Below are 23,715 nucleotides of genomic sequence, written 5' to 3' on the forward strand. Positions count from 1 at the left end.
ATTTTTGAAAGAAGACACCCCAAGGTATTCCGTTAGGAGTATGGTAAGTTCATAGAAGATTTTATTTTTTGTCAAAAGTTAGCGGAAAATTGATTTTTATTGTTTTTTTCACAAAGTGTCATTTTCCACTAACTTGTGACAAAAAATAAAATCTTCTATGAACTCACCATACTCCTAACGGAATACCTTGGGGTGTCTTCTTTCTAAAATGGGGTCATTTGTGGGGTTCCTATACTGCCCTGGCATTTTAGGGGCCCTAAACCGTGAGGAGTAGTCTGGAAATCAAATTCCGCAAAATGACCTGTGAAATCCTAAAGATACTCATTGGACTTTGGGCCCTTTAGCGCAGTTAGGGTGCAAAAAAGTGCCACACATGTGGTATCGCCATACTCAGGAGAAGTAGTATAATGTGTTTTGGGGTGTATTTTTACACATACCCATGCTGAGTGGGAGAAAGATCTCTGTAAATGGACAATTGTGTGTAAAAAAAATTAACAAATTGTCATTTACAGAGATATTTCTCCCACCCAGCATGGGTATGTGTAAAAATACACCCCAAAACACATTATACTACTTCTCCTGAGTACGGCAATACCACATGTGTGGCACTTTTTTGCAGCCTAACTGCGCTAAGGGGCCCAAAGTCCAATGAGCACCTTTAAGCTTTACAGGGGTGCTTACAATTTAGCACCCCCCAAAATGTCAGGACAGTAAACACACCCCACAAATGACCCCATTTTGGAAAGTAGACCCTTCAAGGTATTCAGAGAGGGGCATGGTGAGTCCGTGGTAGATTTCATTTTTTGTTGTTGCAAGTTAGAAGAAATGGAAACTTTTTTTTTTTTTTTTGTCACAAAGTGTCATTTTCCGCTTACTTGTGACAAAAAATAATATCTTCTATGAACTCACTATGCCTCTCAGTGAATACTTTGGGATGTCTTCTTTCCAAAATGGGGTCATTTGGGGGGTATTTATACTATCCTGGAATTCTAGCCCCTCATGAAACCTGACAGGGGGTCAGAAAAGTCATAGATGCTTGAAAATGGGAAAATTCACTTTTTGCACCATAGTTTGTAAACGCTATAACTTTTACCCAAACCAATAAATATACACTGAATGGGTTTTTTTTTATCCAAAACATGTTTGTCCACATTTTTCGCGCTGCATGTATACAGAAATTTTACTTTATTTGAAAAATGTCAGCACAGAAAGTTAAAAAAATCATTTTTTTGCCAAAATTCATGTCTTTTTTGATGAATATAATAAAAAGTAAAAATCGCAGGAGCAATCAAATAGCACCAAAAGAAAGCTTTATTAGTGAGAAGAAAAGGAGCCAAAATTCATTTAGGTGGTAGGTTGTATGAGCGAGCAATAAACCGTGAAAGCTGCAGTGGTCTGAATGGAAAAAAAGTGGCCGGTCCTTAAGGGGTAGAAAGACTGTGGTCCTCAAGTGGTTAAAGCGACACTTAAGCCAGAAACAAAAAATGAGTTTTACTCACCTGGGGCTTCTACCAACCCCCTGCAGTAGTCCTGTGCCCTCACAGCCCCTCACTAATCCCCTGGTCCCCCACTGTCAGCTAGTTTCGTTTTTGCCGACAGGACTGGCCACGTGTAGCGTTCTCCGCATTCCCGACTGTCATTAGCGCTATTGCGGGCCGCAACGCGTACAAAAATACGCATTGCCGCATATCTATGCGTAGGTAATGCGGCAACATGTATCTTTGTACGCATTGTGCCCCGCAATAGCGCAATAGCGCTAATTACAGTCGGGAATGCGGAGAAAGCTACGCGTGGCCAGTCCTGTCGGGCCTGTCGCCAAAAACGAAACTAGCTGGCAGCGGGGGACCAGAGGATTAGTGAGGGGCTGCGAGGATACAGGACTGCTGCAGGGGGCTGGTAGAAGCCCCAGGTGAGTAAAACTCATTTTTTTGTTTCTGGCTTAAGTGTCCCTTTAAGCTGCGTATGGTAACTAGGGTCTTATTTTTTTTATCTAAGAAGTGAGGGCATATGTAAAGTTTTGCTGGGCATGTTCACTAACCTTGAGTTATACGATTGCTAGATTTATGTACATTGGCCCCACCCATGATCATGCTTAATTTCTACAGATTACCCCATTTTTGGTCCCCAGTAAAGTCACAAAACCAGAATACTAGCAATGCCCCTGATTCCTTGATTAACTGGTGCCAAATACATCAATTTTACTATAGCAAAGTTTGCAGGTCTTTGATTTTTACAGACAGATGTCTGTGCCATACCTTTTGCAATTTTAATAGTGTGACAATGCTTAGCCAAGTAGCAGGAGCTACTCAGAGACACTTCTGATATAGAATTTCAGCTGCAAAGGGAATGTAAGATACATGATGTATGGTAGAATAAAGGCCATTTTATTTACTACCGTATGACATCACTGGTATATAGCTGTGCCCAGATATGGACTTTACTTTTGAAAAACATAAATAAAAAATCTCATCTTATGAAAATATTGATCCGTTCATTTTTTTCCCCATTTTTTTCTCCTCGGTGTTAGGTGTCATCACACATGTGGTCCATGAAAAGCTTTCTGCAGCTCGCGGGGGTTCCATTTTGTTTCGTGACCTGTCCAGCACCATGGATGTCCACAGAATATTCTGGAGTTACAACACAACAGGGGATGTATGCCTGCTGGCCATTGCTAATACATATGACCTTAAAGTTATAAGTGACAGATTTAAATCCAGAGTGAGAAACCAGCAGCCAGGACTGTCACTTAATCTAAGTGGCCTGACAGAAAGGGACAGTGGCATTTATGAAGCCCTGGTACTTACCACAGGAGAGCCCATCCTTATGTATTTCAATCTGCAAGTGATAAAAAACAGCCCGAATAAGGGTAAGGCATTAGCAGCATTTGCCTATGGTTTCAAATGCTAGCATTTCAGATTCATAACATAAAGCATTGCATGAAAAATAATGAGAAAACTACAATAATTGGAGGGCAAGACTCTCAGTTGAATGTTAAAATATTTAAGTGTTGTGTTCAGAAATCACGGATACAGAATATAATAACTGGAACTAAATCAAGTCATGCTTTGCTTTGCATATCCAGCACATACAGATAGTCAGGACATGAATCAACAAATCTAGAACAATATACTAACAGACAAATCCCATGCAATCATGCAGTATGACAGTAGTATCACAGTAATATCACAGTGCCATCTACAGGACAGCAGCATGAACATCACATTTTCTCTCTTGTTACAAAAGCTTCTTTAAAAGAATGTGAAATACACAAATATTAATTTGTAACACAAAGCAAATTTATGCAAGTATACATTACATAGTCCTTTGTCCACACAGATGGTCTTTTGACTTGTTGAGTAAATCTGGTAAGTTCTGTTTCCGGTTCTCCAACTTGGTCATCATCAGTTGCAATATGACCATGTCCTTCGTTGAATGAAACATTGAACAAGTCCTGTCTAACGGGTGCAAGACGACTGGCATTCCATATACAGAACGTTCATCAGACAGTTCATTGGTGTAACCTTAAAAATGACCTCTAGGGGGTACTTACTTCGGGAGGGGGAAGCCTCTGGATCCTATCAAGGCTTTCCCTGTCCTCCTCCATCCCACGGTGGCAGCGCTAGTGGTCTTCGAACTGCGCCCATGTGAATGTTTACCTTACCAGGCGCAATTTGCTGGCGCAGTAGAGTGGACCCATTCGGTATCGGCTATTTCCGCCTGACCCCGAGCAGAGAGCCACTACTGCACCTGTGCTATAGCTGGGGAAGGTAAATATTGCTGGCTCTACTGCTCCTGCACCACAGCCGACTCCCTTGTTGGCTGTGGTTTCAGGAGCCCAGCGCTACCACGCTGGAGGACCGGGGATGCCTCAATAGGATCCCGAGGCTTCCCTCTGCCTGGGTAAGTACCCCCCGGGGTACCTTTTTGAAGTTACAGGTCCAGGTGGGGGGAGGAACTGGAGGCACATCTGGCTATGGGTGGGGGGAGAGGGGTAACAGAGCCACATCTATTTCTATTACTAGGGTAAAGGGCAGCTATGTGAGGTACATCTGGTTGTAGGTGAAAAATAATGAGCAGCATTTCACAAAATAGTAAATTGCTCTCTGCAAGCAGGGAGGTTTCCTACCTCTCTATATGCTGGATACACACGATGCGTTTCCGCGTCAAATGCGCCCGTCGATACGCGTCAATTCGATTATTTCCGAGCATTTCCGAACGCATTTCGATGATTTTTAGGTCGAGTGCCATGTAAAGTATGGCAAATCGACCTAACGATCCATTGAAACGTGAATCGGACATGTCGGAAATGATCTAATCGATGCATATCGACGGACGCAACGAACGCGGAAACGCATGGTGTGTATCCAGCATAAGAGAAGGAATCATCAAGCCCCTTCTTAAAAAACCTTCCATGGATCCAGATGCAATGAGCAGCTACAGACCTGTCTCCAACCTCCCCTTCTTAGGTAAGGTTATTGAAAAGGCTGTCTATCTGCAACTTGAAACCAGGCTGTCAGTAAACAACATCCTGGACCCTCTACAATCTGGCTTTAAGAAACACCACAGCTGTGAAACAGCCCTCATCCAAGTCTGCAACGATCTGCTCATGGCAAGGGACAGAGGGGAATGCTCCATCCTAATCCTGTTGGATCTCTCAGCGGCTTTTGATACAGTTGACCATGAAATCCTGCTTAACAGACTGCAGGAGTACTGTGGCATCAGTGGATCAGTCCTCCAGTGGTTCAGATCATTCCTGACTGACAGAACACAGAGAGTATCCCTAGGACCTATCATGTCCAAACCTGCACCTCTACAATTCAAAGTGCCACAAGGATCAATCCTATCCCCTCTGCTGTTTGCAATCTACATGTTGCCACTCGGTACACTTATCCAACGACATGGCATGACATACCACTGCTACGCCGATGACACACAGCTCTACCTGTCCTTCAAACCTGGTGGAACAGACCCTACTCCAAAAATAAATTCTTGCTTAGTTGAGCTACAGGCATGGATGAATGATAACTGGTTGAAACTGAATGCTGACAAAACTGAGGTCCTTTTTGTCCGAAGCCAGCGCTCGCCATCAAAACAGCTCTATCCTAGAGCAACACCAATCAGGATTGGGAATTCAGACATAAACAGCTCCAACCTTGTGCGCAGCCTTGGCGTGTTAATGGATGGGGAATTGAGTTTCAGAAACCACATTTCATCTGTAGTTGAATCTTCCTACTTTCATCTGAAGAACATTGCAAAGATTAAACATCTGATTCCCCCAGAGGATCTTCCAACCCTAGTTCACGCCTTCATCACATCACGGCTGGACTACTGCAATGCCCTTTATGCTGGCCTCCCCAAAAAGGATCTGCGTCGCCTGCAATTAGTGCAGAATGATGCTGCCAGATTACTAACAAACCAGCCTCGCCACTGTCACATTACATCGATCCTTCGCTCACTGCACTGGCTACCACCAGTAGAATGGAGAATACTCTTCAAGATTGGACTGCTGACATTCAAATCCCTGCAAAATCTGGGCCCTGGATACATGAAGGACTTGCTGAAGCTGCACCACACCTCTCACAACCTCAGATCAGCAAGTTCTATAAACTTGGTCACTCCCAGAGTGCACCTCAAACAATCTGGAGACAGAGCCCCTACTCTTTGGAACTCCCTGCCACACCCTGTAAAGACAGCACCATCCCTGAAGCTATTCGAATCCAGACTGAAAAGCCACCTGTTTAGCCTGGCATTTCCGAGACTTATAAAATTATTTCTCTGTACCACGATGGTCTGAGCCATGCTTATGCGCTTTGAGTCCTACGGGAGAAAAGCGCTTTACAAATGTTATTTGTTGTTGTTGTTGTTGTAGGTAGGGAGCTACATGAGGCACATCTGGCTATGGGGGAAGGGGCTACCAGAGGCACAGCTGGCTATAACTGGGGGGAAGGGGGGGGGGGCAACCAGGGGCATATATGACTATTACTGGGGATGGTGGGGCTACTTGAGGCACATGTGGCTATGGGTGGTGGAAGGGCTACCACAGGCAGATCTGACTATAACTGGGTGGGGGGCACATCTGCTAGTATACTAGGGAGGGGGCTAACTAATACTGGGGCACATCTGGCTATTTATACTGGGCAGGGGCGCACCTCAAGATCTCTGCCTCTAGTGCTGGATTGTAATTACTGTGTGGCTTGCAAACTATGTCCATGTATTCTGTGGACCAATTCATTTAGCAAAGCTGAGGAGTAATTGGAAAGTGCCAGGTTTCAGACAGAAGGGAACCTGAAGTGAGAGGGATATGAAGGCTGCCATTTTTATTTCCTTTCAATCAATACCAGTTGCCTGGCCAACTGCCGATCTTACTGGCTTTAATAGGGTCAGGATCACATACCTGGAATAAATAAACATGATGCAGCTAATATTGTCAGATTTTTTGTCAGAAACACCTGATCTGCATGCTTGTTCAGGGTGTATGGCTACAAGTATTAGAGGCAGTATTAGTGGGACAGGCAGGCAATACGTATTGTTCAAAATTAAATAAATATGTCAGTTTCCATATGTCTCTCATTTCAGGTTTCCTTTAAAGAGAGTCTGAAGCGAGAATAAATCTCGCTTCAGCTCTTATATATAGCAGGGGCATGTGTGCCCTTGCTAAAACGCAGATATCCCGCGGCTAAACGGGGGTCCCTTACCTCCCAAATCCCCCTCCGTGCAGCGCATCCCCTCTTCCGCATTGAGGCAGGGCTAATGGCCGCAGCCCTGCCTCACGCGCGTCTGTCAGCGCGTATCTCCGCCTCTCCCCCACCCCTCTCAGTCTTCCTTCCTTCCTTCGCTGAGAGGGGCGGGGGAGAGGCGGCAATGCGCCGCTGATAGACGGCGCTGAGAGGCAGGGCTGCAGCCATTAGCCCTGCCCCAACAGCAACAAAATCTACGACCAAGTTGGTCGTAGATTTTGCAGGGGGGGGGGGTTTGGGGGGTAAGGGACCCCCGTTTAGCCGCGGGATAGCGGCGTTTTAGCAGGGGCACACATGCCCCTGCTGAATATAAGCACTGAAGCGAGATTTATTCTCGCTTCAGTGTCTCTTTAAGCCTTGCACACACTGAGGCATTTCTGTTGCCTGGCAGGGAATGGTACATGATCCCTTGGGTGGCAGTGCAGTGCCAACGCTGTACAGATGTGTCACTAACTTTCAGGCTAGCAATGTGTCTGTTGCTACAAAAGGGTCCGGAGGGACAACGAGTGGCAGGGAGGAGTTTACCGTGGGTGGGGTAGTGGGGAGAACAATTCCATCATACTTTTTTTGGGCAAACAATGCAATAACCCTTATCAACAGGTCAAGATAAGTACCACTCCAGATTGCAGATAGCATCTTCAGATAGCATCAGAATCATGCATGCAATTCAATGTAATTCACAAATAGAATCCGATCAGGCATATAGGGGTTGATTCATTAAGTTGCAGCTTAATGAGAGGAGCGCGAGTTAGGGCCTGTACACACTGCTGCGCTTGCGCTGCGCTTTTCAAATTGCATGCGCTTTTTAAGGTCTTTTGAAAAATAATGAAAATCGTGAAGACCTGTACACACTGGCGTCATGCGCTTTTTCTATTCTCATAAAGGCTTGCGATTTAAAAATCGCATGCAATTTTAAAAGCGCAACACTGTGTACAGGCCCTTATGCGTGTGACAGGCAGCCTATTGGGCCAATCAAAGTGTGGGGATCACGTCCATTAAAATCAACTGGACCTGCTGGGGCTCAGGGTGGGTTCAGTGGAGCGGCCATCACTTGGAGCACAAGTTAGTTAGCATTGCAAGCTACGCTGCACTACCGTATGTAGTGTGTGCGTAACTCACGCACCTAGCAAGCGCATAACTCCTGCACCTCTCAATAGGCTGTGCTGCTTTAGCAGCGCAGCTTAATGAATTAACCCCATAATTCCAGGTAGAACTAATTGTACTTACAGCTGATAAACATCGGATATGTTAAGCAAAATATTCACATCAGAGGTATTTTTTGCAGCATAGTCCAAAGCAAATTGAGAACAAGCAGAAAGTTATGAGGAAGAGATAGCAGCATTCATGCCTGCAATAGGGTGCATTTCAATAGTAATATCGGATCAAAAGTTTAGTACCATATGAGAGGGATTTCACTCAAAGCTGATGGGCATTGTATATATAGTAAGACATCCCAGAGGAAATGGAAGCATGTAGGCCCAGTTTATGTCAGAGACATTAGTTGCAGCATAGCCATACATACATTGATAGCAAGCAAGAAAGTTGTGAAGCACTGAAGGCACAGGAGCACATAGTCTATAGAGGAGGTAAGTGGGCAGAGATGGCTCAGTGTTCCGACTAAAAGGGGAACTGAAGTAAGAGGTATACGGAGCCTGCCATATTTATTTCCTTTTAATCAATACCAGTTGCCTGGCAGCCCTGCTGGTCTATTTCTCTGCAGTAGTATCTGAATAACACCAGAAACAAGCATGCAGCTAATCTTGTCAGTTCTGACTTTAAAGTCTGAAACACCTGATCTGCTGCATGCTTGTTCAGGGGCTATGGCTAATAGTATTAGAGGCAGAGGATCAGCAGGGCTGCCAGGCAACTGGTATTGCTTAAAAGGAAATAAACATGGCAGCCTCCATATACCTCTCTCTTCAGTTCCCCTTTAAGAATGGATTCTGGTTGTGAACAAACTTACAGTCCCTATCTCGTTTGTTATCCAGAGACTACCTGTAATGTGTGCAAATCCATAGGTTACAGCCTAACTCTGCCTTGTTAATCAACCCTGAAGTGTTGATTTGTTTCTACATTGGTTTTAATTGCTTTGTTTTGTTTTTGTTTTTTTCTTTCACAAGGCATTCAGTGGACTTGGAACTACATTCTGCTGATGACTGGCCTTGGAGTACTTATCGCATACATCACCACAGAATCATGAAAATCCACAGGAACAATAATGTCACTGCTGCTATCTATGTTACCAGAACACTTAGAAAAGAGCACTATTCACGTAAACTAGAATTACAGACTACCCAGCAAGCTCGTGGGGAACCAGAACTCCTAGGAGTGTGTAAGGACCAAAAAGCCCTCCTACTAAAATGTTAAGCAAAACAAATGTTTGCCTTTTTGAAACAGAACATATTTGCAATAATTCAGGGTTGATCCTCATCAGTGCATGCCATGGATCCACATTAAAGAGGAACTCCAGTGAACATTTTTCCTGTTGGCAGGTGATGTAGCTGCTGCATGTTTTTTTGGCAGTTGGAAACAGCTGAAAACAGCTATTTCCCACAATGCAGCAAGGTTCACAGACAGGAAACTGCCAAGAGTACGTACTTTTCTTGTTTCTTGTGGGAGGGGTTTCACCACAATATCAGCCATACAGCGCCCCCTGAAGCTCTGTTTGTGAAAAGAAATAGATTTCTCATATAAAAGGGGGTATCAGCTACTGATTGGGATAAAGTTCAATTCTTGGTCGGAGTTTCTCTTCAATCCATGCCATGCACTGATGAGGCTCAACCAATCTGAAACTGTCTGTATGCATGTTGGATTATTGTGGCTCTGTACAATTAACAAGCTGACACATCATTGCATTCCAGCAGTTCTGGAGGTGTGGCTAGCTCACAGAGACAATAAAGGATGATTTGCATATTCAGCAGTGATGCATCGTGGGAGACATCATAGGCTCACTCCAACCTGAATTATCGCAAATACCTGTTTTAAAAAGGCAAACTTTTGTTTTGCTTATTCATAAACTGAAATTCCACTTCTGCTGAGAAATAGGCAATCCCTTCTGTTCAGCTTGACACATTCATAGAATTACTGGCAAACATTATTTAACCCCCTTGCCATTATGATTCTTTCCAGATTTTAGGGTCTAAAAGAGGTGCAATTTTTTTCCACTCTTTCAGACCCTAAAACCTGAAAAAAAAAAACATTCTAGCAGGGAGATCTGCAGCAGAATAAAAATGTTTACCTGCCTGGGTTTCAGCGCTGCAGTTTTCACTTTGACCACAACATGGCGCTAATATACATATAAACGAACTTCTCTATATTTCTCTAAAATAGAGGAGTTTGTTTTAAATATTAGCCCCGCCCCCGATGACGTCACGCCGCCACCGCCGCTCCGATTGGCCGCCGGGTCCCCGGAGGAATAGCGGGGACATGGGGATCCCGGCGGCCAGGGAAAGACCCCACACTGCCGGGGAGAGAGGCTGGAGTCCCGCTGCGCAGCGCGATCGCGTGCGGGACTCTACAAATCAAGGTAAAGCGCTGCACTGCCTACCCCGACCTGAGCTCGGGATCACCGCTAGCAGCCTCTTTTTTCTACCCCGAAAGGTCGGGAATATCCACCAGGGAGGTTAAACATGCTTACATTATTTTGTACATACAAAAACATTCATCACAAGTTTTGGAGATGAGAAAAATACATATTTTAGTGTAAACATAGTGTGAAAAAATACACACTCCCACAACACTTCCAGTCACACCGTCATCACACTTTCACGTATTCCTTCACCACACTTCCAGGCTCACCTCCACCCAGCTTCCAGTGACAACTTATTCCACTTCTATTCACACACTCATCACTCTTCCAATAAAAGGTAAATTCACTTCCAGTCACACCTTCACTATGAATTTAGTACTGTTTTCCACCACATTTCCAGTAGTGATGATCGCAATCAGCTAATTAGGATTACGCAAAATTTCATGTACATTTTCACAACAAGGTTTTTTGGGAAAATCTTGCACCCACTATTCTCCTTAACCTATGTAGCAATTTTGGTGACAATAGCATGTATGGGGCAGGGACGGATTTGTACTCTTTACCTAGAGTGATCAGATTTTTGTGGGCTCAACCTGGGACGGGGCGGCGGGGGGTAGTCGAGGGGGGCAGGGGGCAAAAAAATGGGGGGGGGCTGCGCACCCCGAAAAATGGGCGTGGCCATGACATTGTATGGGCGGAGCTAACATAATGATGTAACAGCTAGGCATAAGAAAGCAGTGTTTACGCAATGATGTGGTCAAACGAGGATTCGCATTATGGGTGTGCAGAAACTGTGTGATGCTATTTAATAGTATACCGTAACCCCAAAGCTGCAAACATAGCCAACTATGACCATTAAATAATAAATGCAGCAACAGTTACCCCAGACACCAGAAAATAAACGCAATGTGGGCAACATGTCAGCACAAAATAAACGCAATGGGCAACATGTCAGCACAAAATAAACGCAATGTGGGCAACAAGTCAGCACAAAATAAACGCAATGTGGGCAACATGTCAGCAGAAAATAAACGCAATGTGGGCAACATGTCAGCACAAAATAAACACAATGCGCAACATGGCAGCACAAAATAAACGCAGTGGGCAACATGGCAGCACAAAATAAACGCAATGGGCAACATGGCAGCACAAAATAAACGCAATGGGCAACATGGCAGCACAAAATAAATGCAATGGGCAACATGGCAGCACAAAACAAACGCAATGGGAAACAAGTCAGCACAAAATAAACGCAATGTGGGCACATTTCACCTGGAAAAAAAGCATTTACTTACCTGACAGAAGTCTTCTCTGCGCTGCTCCCCAGACCATCTTCCTCCTCCTGCAGTCTCCCGCGCTGACAGCCAGAGCAGGGCTATGGGAAGATGGCGCCCAAAGCCCTGTACTGGAGACACAAATAGTCTCCAGTACAGGGCTTCACCGGACGCCATCTTCCCGTAGCCCTGCCCGCCTGCCGGAGGAATATGCAGGCTGCTGGAGCCGGGCTGCGGGGAATGAAATGGTTCAGCGAGTTTATGCAATGGACGGTGGCCAGAGTCCCAAGGCCGGGACGTCCCGCAGCTAAAAGCGGGACGTCTCCCGGGACCTCATGCAGCCTGGGACAGCGCCGCCCGAAGGCGGGACGCGTCCCGGGTAAAGCGGGACGTCTGGTCACCGTACTTTACCGCCCTAAGCCACTGTCACCACCCACCCCCCTTCAGTATAGGTAGCCAGATGACTCCTCCCCCCTTTCCCTCCAGTATAGGTAGCCAGATGACTCCCTTAATTCCTCCTTTTCCCACCTTCAGTATAGGTAGCCAGCTTGCCTTCACACCGCAGCAGCCATCAGTGTCACTCATTTCTCCGCTCGTCTTTAGTGCAGAAACTTCCTCTTCCTTTCTGTCTCCAATGCTGCCCAAGTCCATAGCCGCCGGCCACAATGCAAACGTGCACATAGAGCAAGGTGGCTGCTGCACAGGCAGCTAGCAGGAGAGTACTGCAGTCAGGCGCTCGCCTGATTTCCCTGCATTGCAGCATTTGCAAGCTTGCAAATGCTGCACCAGTTTAGCCTGCTGCTTTGGTGCCCTTCCTCCTGTGGTGCCCTAGGCGATGGCCTTGTTGGCCTTGGCCTAAATCCGGCCCTGGTATGGGGGCTTTGCTAATTACTGTTAAAGTCTGCATGAAATTACATGAAGATTAAGTGAAAATGCCAAATTACAGTTCCTGATTACACAGAGTAAACTAATACATACACCTCTGTGAAGGCACTCGGCTGAGTCATAGACACTTGTTACTGTATGCTCCATCCCCTATTGCTTGATGAATTTGGGCCACACCTGAAATTCTTTGCTTTGACCCTTTGGGGTGTATATATAAATACATTTGCTTGTTGATATAATATCAACCTGTTTTGACTCTGCTTGGAGGAGGTTAGTCCACCACTGCCTCCCCCATTTTATTCTTTTGGTGCCTCTGTTCATTTCCATCTTCTTTACACTTCTAGTTATAACCTTCATTACATCTCCAGTCACACCTTCACCACATTTCCAATAGTAAGATAAGGTTCAACACACTGCAAAAGGGGCTGCTCAACCCATCTATTTCATTTTAAAACAATAACACCTTAATTAGACATCCATCCATACTTGCATTATACTTCCCCACAGCTATACCACAACCCCAGTCTTACCTGCACCACACTTCCAGCCAGAGACAGTTCTCCCATGAAGCAAGGTGAAACACCTGAATCGGGTGCTGAGATTACAGGGGCAGCATGCTTGTACTGTGTGGTTACCAGGGCCGGCCCGCTCATGAGGCGGGGTGAAACTTTTGCCTCAGGCGGCAAAATTCCAGGGGCGACACCCGCCCGCCCGTGGGTGCGGGGAGCCGGCCGCCGAGCTGGAGGGGTAGCTGGCAGGACGGGGGTATTGGGCCAGCGGCGGGGAGGGGGGTCGGACCCCCCCCTCCCTCGCCTGGGTCCCCCGTCCTCCGCTCCCCTCCAGCCTTAAATAGATGCAGCCGCTATGTGTTAGAGGAACGGGCGGGGAGGACTCACCTCTTCCTCGTTCCAGCGTGCGCTCCACTGACGTCACTTCCTGCAACGCTGCAGGAAGTGACGTCAGTGGAGCGCACGCTGGGAAGAGGTGAGTGTCCTCAGGCGGCAAAAAGTCTAGGGCCGGCCCTGGTGGTTACACTTACAGCATGCAGTCAGAGTAAGAGGAGAAGCAAGAGGAGAGTGAGCGAAGTGAAGAGGTCATCATTGGGGAAAAGCAGTTTATGCTGTGTGAGGAATCTGACAATGAGTGAGAAGGGGGAGGCAGGAGAGCAGCAGTGTTTCACTTGACTTGCACAGCAGAAGGGAGGAGGTGGCACTGCTGTCCTGACTGAGGAGGAATGGAGGACACCGACTAACCGGCTGAGGGGGAGCAGTTTTGTTTGCCTCTGGCATCAAAAAGTCTACAACTGGCCCTCCTTCCAACCATACCTTCACACCTCCAACCACACCTTCATTATACTTCCAGTTCCCCCACACTTCCAGCCACACCTTTACCACGCCTCCAGTGAAACCTTCATTGGACTTCTAGTAACACCATCACTACACATCCAGTCACAGCTACACTACACTTCCAGTCACTTCATTACGCTTTCAGTCACCTCTTCATCACACTTCCTCCCTGCCATACCATTCCTCATCTTATATCTTTCTCTTTTCACAGTGATTTTCGTTCACATTAAGACATCGATTTTTCCTTCTTCTGTAGGCTGCACACCTACATTTTTATTATAATTACCAGAAGGCCTTTCATTTTGTATCCTCTGTATTGAGTCCTGAGGAAGTGAGTTATATCACATTGAACTGAAGACACTCTTCACTCAAGGAGCACCATCCAAGTTTACAACACTTGCAAAAAATCGCTTACTTCCTCTGGTGGTGAAGTTATGGTGTTGTTTCTGCTCAGATCCTCTCCTTGTATATACACTCACCTAAAGGATTATTAGGAACACCTGTTAAATTTCTCATTAGTGTAGTTATCTAATCAACCAATCACATGGCAGTTTCTTCAATGCATTTAGGGCGGGGTGTGGTCCTGGTCAAGACAATCCCCTGAACTCCAAACTAAATGTCAGAATGGCAAAGAAAGGTGATTTAGGCAATTTTGAGCGTGGCATGGTTGTTGGTGCCAGACGGACCGGTCTGAGTATTTCACAATCTGCTCAGTTACTGGGATTTTCATGCACAACCATTTCTAGGGTTTACAAAGAATGGTGTGAAAAGGGAAAAACATCCTGTTTGCGGCAGTCCTGTGGGCAAAAATGCCATGTTGATGTTAGAGGTCAGAGGAGAATGGGCCGACTGATTCAAGCTGATAGAAGAGCAACGTTGACTGAAATAACCCATTACAACCAAACCGAGGTATGCAGCAAAGCATTTGTGAAGCCACAAAACGCACAATCCTGAGGCGGATGGGCTACAACAGCAGAAGACCCCACCGGGTACAACTCATCTCCACTACAAATAGGAAAAAGAGGCTACAATTTGCACAAGCTCACCAAAATTGGACAGTTGAAGACTGGAAAAATGTTGCCTGGTCTGTTGAGTATCAATAGAGTCAGAATTTGGCGTAAACAGAATGAGAACGTGGATCCATCATGCCTTGTTATCTCTGTGCAGGCTGGTGGTGGTGGCGTAATGGTGTGGGGGATGTTTTGTTGGCACACTTTAGGACCCTTAGTGCCAATTGGACATTGGTTAAATGCCACGGGCTACCTGAGCATTGTTTCTTACCATGTCCATCCCTTCATGACTACCATGTACCCATCCTCTGATCGCTACTTCTAGCAGGATAATGCACCATGTCACAAAGCTCGAATCATTTCAAATTGGTTTCTTGAACATAATAATGAGTTCACTGTACTAAAATGGCCCCCACAGTCACTAGATCTCAACTCAATAGAGCATCTTTGGGATGTGATGGAATGGGAGCTTCGTGCCCTGGATGTGCATCCCACAAATCTCCATCAACTGCTAGATGCTATCCTATCAATATGGGCCAACATTTCTAAAGAATGCTTTCAGCACTTTGTTGAATCAATGCCAGAATTAAGGCGAAAGCGGGTCAAACACTGTATCAATATGGTGTTCCTAATAATCCTTTAGGTGAGTGTATAAGAAGAGAGCTTAAAGAGAAACTCCGACCAAGAATTTAACTTTATCCCAATAAGTAGCCTTTTACATGACAAATCTATTGCATTTCACAAACAGACCATCAGGGGGCGCTGTATGACTGATAGTGTGGTGAAACCCCTCCCACAAGAAGCTCTGAATACCGCGGTACTCTGGGCAAACTGCCACAATGTAACAATGTTCACAGACAGGAAATGGCTGTTTACAGCTGTCTGTAACAGCCAGAGCAGCTAGAAACAGCTACATAACCTGCCCACAGTAACAATGTCACCATGTAATACCAGTAGGGTATTGTACCGTGTTAGCCATCAGTAAAAGCAAGAAGCTTTAAATCAGGATGATACCATTTATTGGCTAACTACAAATGAATAAGAATAAACAAGCTTTCGGCCTTGCAGCCTTCGTCAGGTTTACATCCTGTTAGTTTGCAAGCTGGTGGTACAGACAGCTTATATACATGCAACATCAAAAGGGAAAACAGATATTTTTTTCAAGCATAAATACGTCATTAAGATGCCTTAATACAAACAGACCATCTAAGTGGGGTAAGATAAGGATCCTTGTTTACTCCATTGCTCACAGACCTGGTATTAGGATTGACCCAGAGGTATCGTAAATTCTTAGTTCACAAGTTCAGCTAGAGTGGCTGAGACAGTTCATATATCATCAATCTCATACCAATATAGAAAGTTGTTGTCCTGCCTGCATCTCCTGCATCCCTTAGAGGCGGCCAGACTGGTATCGTATTGAGGGGTTACGAGGGGGGGGTACGGGGTTGTGCGAGGGGCTGGGCGGCTGGACGAAAGGTGCTCTGATACCTCTGCAGCTTGTATACTGCTGTATGAAATTTCTTCTCGGGTGGCATATGTGTATATGTGGTGTGGCGTTTACCCTGATTTTTCTCTGTGATGATTTCCACTTATGAGGTGCACCTATGTTGCATGATGCACCTATGATGTTATCTGCTATCAATTTACGGCAGGTTATTACAGGTTATTACAGCTGAAAACTATAGTTAACTGTAAGTGACTGTTCTCTCTATATAAATATTACAATATATCACAGTTAGATCATAATTGAAGAACTAAGAGGGGGAGTTAAGTGTAATCCCTTTATAGTCCTTTTATAAAACAAAGGTTTGTTGGAGCCTGTACTTGACTGTATTAGAGGCTGTCTGCTGTATAAGGGTCGGTAGATTTACAGGATTGAAATCTGGCCATGGCTACAGGTACAAGGAAAAATAAGGGAAGTCAACCAGAAAAGGGCCTACACAATTTTGGTTTTGGAGCAGGGGGGATGGGTCATGGGGACGACCCCTTAAGTAAACCAGTAACCCCGAATAGGAAAACAGAAGGTATGTTCTCTCCCCAAGGTTCAGTGACTCCGCAGGATATTAATAAACATATAAAAAAAATCTCAGAAATTTGTGAAGTGGTTCAAAAATCTGTCAAAGAAAATCAAGGACGGGGTGAAAAAAAAAACACTAAAGAGTTACAACAAGTGAACTCACAAGAGGTGCAATATCTAACCCCTCAAGCAACTAAAATTGATGTTAATCAAGAAGCACGGGAGAGCAGATGTCGAAAGGACCACATACCTGATATAAATATAAGGGAATTAATGGAAGAATTTTCCGCAAAGATAAAAGTAACTATGGTGGAGACAGTGCAATCTACAATTAAAGTAACCGTGAGTAGTGAGTTTAAAATCATTAAGGAAGAACTACAGCAGCTCATGGATAGAATGGATAGGCTGGAGAAGAATCTGGAGGATTCGGTTAAAACTACTAACAAACAATCGAATGAACTAGCAACACAAAAAAAAATGCTAAAAGAAATCACATTAAAAATAGAGGATCTTGAAAACCGGAGTCGGAGAAATAACATAAAAATTAGGGGTTTTCCGTCAAACATACCGGCTAAAGAATTACCCTCTCTAGCACAAGAACTTTTCAAAGATCTTCTGAAAAAAGACAACGAAAATAAAATCGTGATTGATAGGATCCACAGGATTGGCAAAGAGAGATCACAAAAAAAAGGGAAAAGTACAGATATCCTGTGTAGGATTCACTTCTTTCATGAAAAGGAAGAAATTTTAAATAAGGCCCGCTCACTGAGTAATTTTGACTTTAAGGGGTGGAAAATTGAGCTTTTCCCTGACCTTTCAAAACGAACTATCGATCGCAGAAGACAATTGAAACCGTTACTGGAGGCAATTAAAAAAAAGGAGGGACATTATAGCTGGGGATATCCCTTCTCATTGAGAGCAACGGTAGATGGGAATACATATAATCTGACAGATGGAGAGCCACTAGTAAATATTCAAAAAGCTTTAAAACTACCTACAATACATATCCCGGGTTGGGAGGATACTGATGTATGATATAAGGTCTACGGGTAGGGAAAGTAAATTATCTACTCTGAAATATAGGGTCATTGGGGGGGGGTGGTAGGAATAGGTGTCAAACCAGGTGGTAGGGGCTCTATTCCTGTTATCGTTGTTGTTTGACAGGTTTAGAAGAGTCCGACACAAGAAGTCAACAGGGTTGACTGTGAGGACTAGATCAAAAAAAAAAAAAAGTGATTGTTGGTTGATTGTGTAAAGTGATTGTTGGCTGATTGTGTATGATGTATGAATTAAGGATGACTGGAGTGTGTGTATGGCAGGATAGATGTACATTTCATGCCCTGGAGCCCCTCCCCCAGCCTACATCTCCTCTTGTCCATCATCGTGTACTGTCCCCCACTTGCCGTAATCTATTGCTTTTTAAAATAAATAAAGATGTGTGAATTAAAAATTCTCTCTATGAATGTAAATGGAGCCAATTCAGGCTGCAAAAGAGGAAGAATTATTGAGGTATTGCTGAGGAATAAAATAGATATTGCTTTTATCCAGGAGACGCATTTTCAGTTGGGGAAGGCCCCAACAATTTTTGATAAAAGATATAAGGAATGGATTAATAATCCTAACCGTCTCAAAAAAACATGTGGTGTAACAATTATTATAAGAACGGGTCTCGACTTTTCTGTGGATAGAATTTATAAGGATGACGAGGCCAGGGAACTTATTGTACTGGGGAGGGTAAAGGGAGAACCTGTAACTCTTGCTAATATATATGCACCAAATAGAGGCCAATCTGCTGTGGTAAGCAATTTTATCAATAAAGTTAAAACTAAAGCAAAAGGGATTATAATTTTAGGAGGCGACTTTAATTTACCGTTAAACCCCGAAAAAGATACCTCAAAGGGTAGGTCATATTTGCCCAAAAATGAAATATATGAAGTTCAAAAAACTATTAGCAATAATAGAATGGTAGATATTTGGAGGATTAAAAATCTCAACGAAAGAGATTACACCTATTTTTCACATGTGTACCAGAATTATTCAAGAATTGATTATTTCTTAGTCCAGCAGGATATCATACTGTCAGTAACAGATGTAAAAATAGGACAAATCACTTTTTCGGATCATGCACCGTTGATAATGACCATATTGTTAAAGAAAAGATATATAGAAAGTAAACAATGGAGATTAGATGTCTCCTTGCTGGATAAAACAGAACATATGCAACAGATTGCGAATGCAATCAAAGATTTCATAGATCTGAATGAAAAATCTGTTTCGTCGTATGGTATCCTGTGGGACACTTTAAAATGTGTCATTAGAGGAACTTTAATTAGTATTAAAAGTAAAATGAATAAAGGGAAAAACAACAAGATTAATAAGCTATTAACATCGCTCCAACAAGCAGAATGCGAACACCAAAAATGCGCAACAATTAAAACCTTATCAATAGTGACCGAAATTAGAACTGAACTTAATGACCTTTTGAATAGCAAATGTTCATTAGAACACAAAAAACTAAAAAAAACAATATATGGTAGGGAAAAATAAATCGGGGAAAGTTCTAGCTGACCTCCTGAAAAATAAAGGGAGATCTAATTTTATCCACCATATAATTGATAAAAAAGGTACAATAATACATGACACTAAACAGATTTCAAGAGAATTTTCTAACTTCTATAACGCAAGCAAGTAGTTTGACCTGGCACTCTGAATGGAGACAAGCGTGCTTTAGCTGATCAGAACTTGTTGCTCAGCAAGTTCAAAAATAGCAAAAAGAAGATATCAGCAGCACTGCTACAGTGAAAAAGATAGCTCTTTTATTTGTGCAGTAAAATCATGTAGCAAAAATAGAGCTGAAGGCAACTACAGCCCGCTGTTTCGAAGCGACATGCTTCTTCTTCAAGTTGCAAGCTCATAATGACAAACAGTGTTCTCATACTTCCTTAAATATGGCCACACATTCAAATGTCAGCCAATCCACAAATAAGACTTGAGAAAGAACCAATCGGAGCAGACCAAAAGAGTAGAGGACCTGATGGGGAACTTCAGAACACAAGAAGTACAACCCACAAGTGACCTCACAGTCAGAAAAACACTCCCATAAGAAAAAACAGCTGCTGAACCACACCCAAAAAGGAAAAAACGGACCTGATGGGGAACTGCAAAATACGCGTAAAAAATCACTTAACGCGTAAAAATGTACGCATAAAACCCAAACGCGAACCGCATAAAAACAGCACGCTAAAGGCATCCGCAATGAATGCCAACAAGAAAACGCGTAAAAAGCGTAAAAATGTACGCAATAGATCCAAAAACGCGTAAAAAAATATAACGCGTGAAAACCTCCAAGAAAAAGCCAACAAAGCGTACGCGTAAAAGATTGGGAGTGGCATATAAATATATGCAAATAGTTGGAATAAACTATGCATAACATTGCATGTAAAAAGCAAAAAACAAAAACAATAAAAAATAATTACCAAAAAATATGCAAATATTGGTATGCTCAGATTGGTCATCGCTCATGCAAAGACATGAAGTACCTTAATCACATACAATATAGAAGAGTACAGGAACAATCTTAAGAAAAATATTATCTCAGAATATAAATACTAGATACATCCCATAAATTGTTCCAAAAAAATTTGCTGAAATAACCTGAGCCTACATAACTGGTCCTGATAGCTACCCGAATCCAAGTCTACTTAAATACAAAACGATAAGTCATACTCCCTATTTAAACCTCCTCGACCTACAGTTCCTAAACGTCTAATCCATCCTGCTTCACATTTCAATAATGCCTTTAGTCTATCCCCACCCCGTAATGTCCTAGGTACACTATCTATGACCTGTATCCTAAGTTGTGACACTGAATGTCGAGACTCGACAAAATGGGACGACACTGCTTGTTCTCGATTCTGTCCGCGTATCGCACACTTATGTGATGAAAGGCGTATACGTAAAGTCTGTGTCGTCATACCAACGTAAGCTAAGCCACAAGGGCATTTTATAAGATATACTATATATGTTGAATCACAAGAATAGCGTCCACGGATCTTAAATTCAGTTCCCAAAGATGGGTGATTAAAGCTATCACCTTTGACAATATGGCTACAAGCATGGCAACTTAAACATGGATAAGTGCCAAATCTGCTCGCCGAGTCGGTAACTGCAAGTGTAGTTCCATATTTGTCTCGTCCCATTTTATCTCTAATTGTAGGAGGTCTTTTAAAGGACAGAAGTGGGGGATACCTGAACTCATGAACCTGTGGGAAGGACTGGCGTAAGAGGCCCCAATGTTTCCGTACAATGGACCCCAGCTGAGCACTGCAGGCATTGTATGTGGAAACAAAGGGGAGTCTAAGGCCCTGTTGGCGTCTAGGTCTACTGTCCCGTTCTTTAAAGGTATAATCAGGATAACCACGTTGTTTAAATTTAGTAACAGTCTCCTGGAGTCGTTGGTCACGCAAAGCCTGTGATCAGTAACTATCTTAGAAACTCTAGCAAATTGTCCTCGTGGAATGTGTTCTCTCACAGAACAGGGATGAAAACTAGAAAATTCCAAGAGGGAATTGCGGTCAGTTGATTTGACATAAAGGTCTGTGACAAAATGGTTACCTTGACGGATCACCATAGTATCCAGAAATGGAACCAGCTCCAAGTCTGAGTGGGCAGTCAATCTAATGAATGGACACTTACCACTCAACTCACATATGAACAGGTCGAGCTCAGAACGCGGCCCCCTCCACACGCAAAATACATCATCGATGTATCGCCACCAACACAAAACGTGTCGGCGGAAATACATACTTTGGTACACAAATGCCTCTTCATAGAGGCCCATGAAAAGATTAGCGTAGGAGGGGGCCACGTTCGAGCCCATTGCTGTTCCTCTCAACTGTTTATAAAAATTCCCACCAAAAAAGAAATAGTTCTCCTCAAGAATAATGCGTAACAATTCAACCGCAAACTTCCTATGTGGAGCCTGTAAATCAGAATGTGTTAATAAAAACCAATCGACAGCCTCTACACCCCCATCATGTGGGATGGAGGTGTAGAGGCTCTCAACATCCAACGTAACAAGAAGAATGTCTTCACCCCCAACATCTAATGAACTCAATCTACTAAGAAACATCGAAGTATCCTTCAAGTGTGAATCTAGCCCAATAACTAAAGGCTGAAGAAGTTTATCCAAGAAAACCGCCAAAGGTACAAACACAGAATCCACGCCGGCCACAATAGGTCGCCCTGGTGGCCGGCGTGGATTCTTGTGAATTTTGGGAAGAATATAAAAAGTGGGAGTAGCTGGATACTCTTTCTTAAGGAATCTTCTCAGGTCACTATCAATAATATTGTGTTGGAAAGCTCTATCAAGGAGGTGATCTATTCTACGAATGATATTAGCTAGGGGATCACCAGCAAGTTTCAAATAGACCTCTTGTTGGGCCAATTGATTCAATATCTCCTCTTGATAATAGGATGTATCGAGCACCACCACTGCCACGCCTTTATCGGCAGCGCAGATGGTGATGGCATCATTTTGTTTTAAGGCTGTCAATGCCTCTCTTTCCTGTTTACTCATATTGAAGTGAACCTGAGTACGTTTTTGCTCAAAATCTTGTTCCACCTTCCTAAGGTCATCCATAACATTCTTGGAAAACAGTTCCACAACAGGATTACTCGGTGGCATAAATGAACTCTTGTTCCTGAGGCCAAAATCTCGAAGATGTAAAGAGTCATCATCAGCTGGGGAGAATCTACTCGGCATTGGATTATTAGAAAAAAATACTTTCAATTTAAGAGATCTAAAAAATCGAAAACACTCCTGTTCAATTTGAAAAAAATCGGGTAATCTTGTGGGACAGTAGGATAGTCCATGACTAAGGGCTCGTATCTCAATATCAGTAAGGGAGTATGAGGAAATGTTGACCACTAATTCTTGCGTTGTCTCAACACTCTCTTCGAAGGTTGTTGTGCGCCTCTCATGTTGCTGGAGCTTCCGTCGGACCCTCCTGCCACCTCGTCGTTTTTTCGTTGTGTCGGACGAGGAGATACATCTCTAGAGGATAATTGACCCTCACTTGAAGACCCATTAGCGCCAGACGCAGGAGAACCATCACTAGGATGACCCGGCCTTTTGGGCTTGTGTGGTTTACTTCCAGGAAAACGTCTGCGGCGTGAGCCAGATGACTTTTGCCATGCATATACATATCCGGAGGTATAATCTTTAGAGTCTCGATGAAATTTCATCCGCTTATTTTCCTCGCCATTCTTTTGGTAAAGATCCATTTTAGTTTGCAAATGGTCTAAAAAGGCATCGAGATCCTCTGCGGACATCAAGAGCTCAAGTTCTTCCTCAACATTTTGGATCTTAGTGTCCAGAATCGGTAATTCCTGCTTAATTCTGGCTACAGTATGTACCATGGCATCAAAGCTCGCTTTATTCCATATACGTTCCCAGATATTAACAAAAGCCGTATCTTTAGGAAAGAGCAGGGGGGCTACATTGGCTCTAATGTGGCGAGGGATGCGTCCAGCATGAAAGTATTCCACCAAGGCTTTCGCATGTAGATCCAAGTCTATGCGGTGTCGCTTTAAATATTCAAGGTCCTTCTTAACAGGTTTAGCATCCGGCTGGGAAATAAATGAAGTGGTATCCTCAGTTCTGATCATGATCCGTGCAGCCTCATCACCAGTGTAGGCAAAAGTGAGATCAGCAGTATTCTTCTCAACGTCAACCATGGTGCCAGTGGTCTTCGAGCAATGTCGTGATGCAAGCAAGTAGTTTGACCCGGCACTCTGAATGGAGACAAGCGTGCTTTAGCTGATCAGAACTTGTTGCTCAGCAAGTTCAAAAATAGCAAAAAGAAGATATCAGCAGCACTGCTACAGTGAAAAAGATAGCTCTTTTATTTGTGCAG

General features: G+C 43.8%; 2 protein-coding genes across 2 annotated transcripts in view; one reads left to right on the forward strand and one right to left on the reverse strand.

Annotated features, from left to right (window-relative positions):
* LOC137532694 (uncharacterized) overlaps window positions 1–10,856 on the forward strand; it is a 79,338-nt gene extending 68,482 nt beyond the window's left edge. The window contains exons 3-4 of the mRNA XM_068253517.1: window positions 2,528–2,866; window positions 8,858–10,856. Of these exons, the coding sequence (XP_068109618.1) occupies window positions 2,528–2,866; window positions 8,858–8,937 (419 nt within the window). The 3' untranslated portion in view covers window positions 8,938–10,856. The remainder of the gene's footprint in view (window positions 1–2,527; window positions 2,867–8,857) is intronic.
* Window positions 1–23,715, reverse strand: part of LOC137532693 (SLAM family member 5-like) — a 412,994-nt gene that overhangs the window by 252,461 nt on the left and 136,818 nt on the right. The gene's annotated exons all lie outside the window — the stretch shown is intronic.

The sequence above is a fragment of the Hyperolius riggenbachi genome, chromosome 9 (assembly GCF_040937935.1).
Source record: "Hyperolius riggenbachi isolate aHypRig1 chromosome 9, aHypRig1.pri, whole genome shotgun sequence".
Classification (NCBI taxonomy): Eukaryota; Metazoa; Chordata; class Amphibia; order Anura; family Hyperoliidae; genus Hyperolius; species Hyperolius riggenbachi.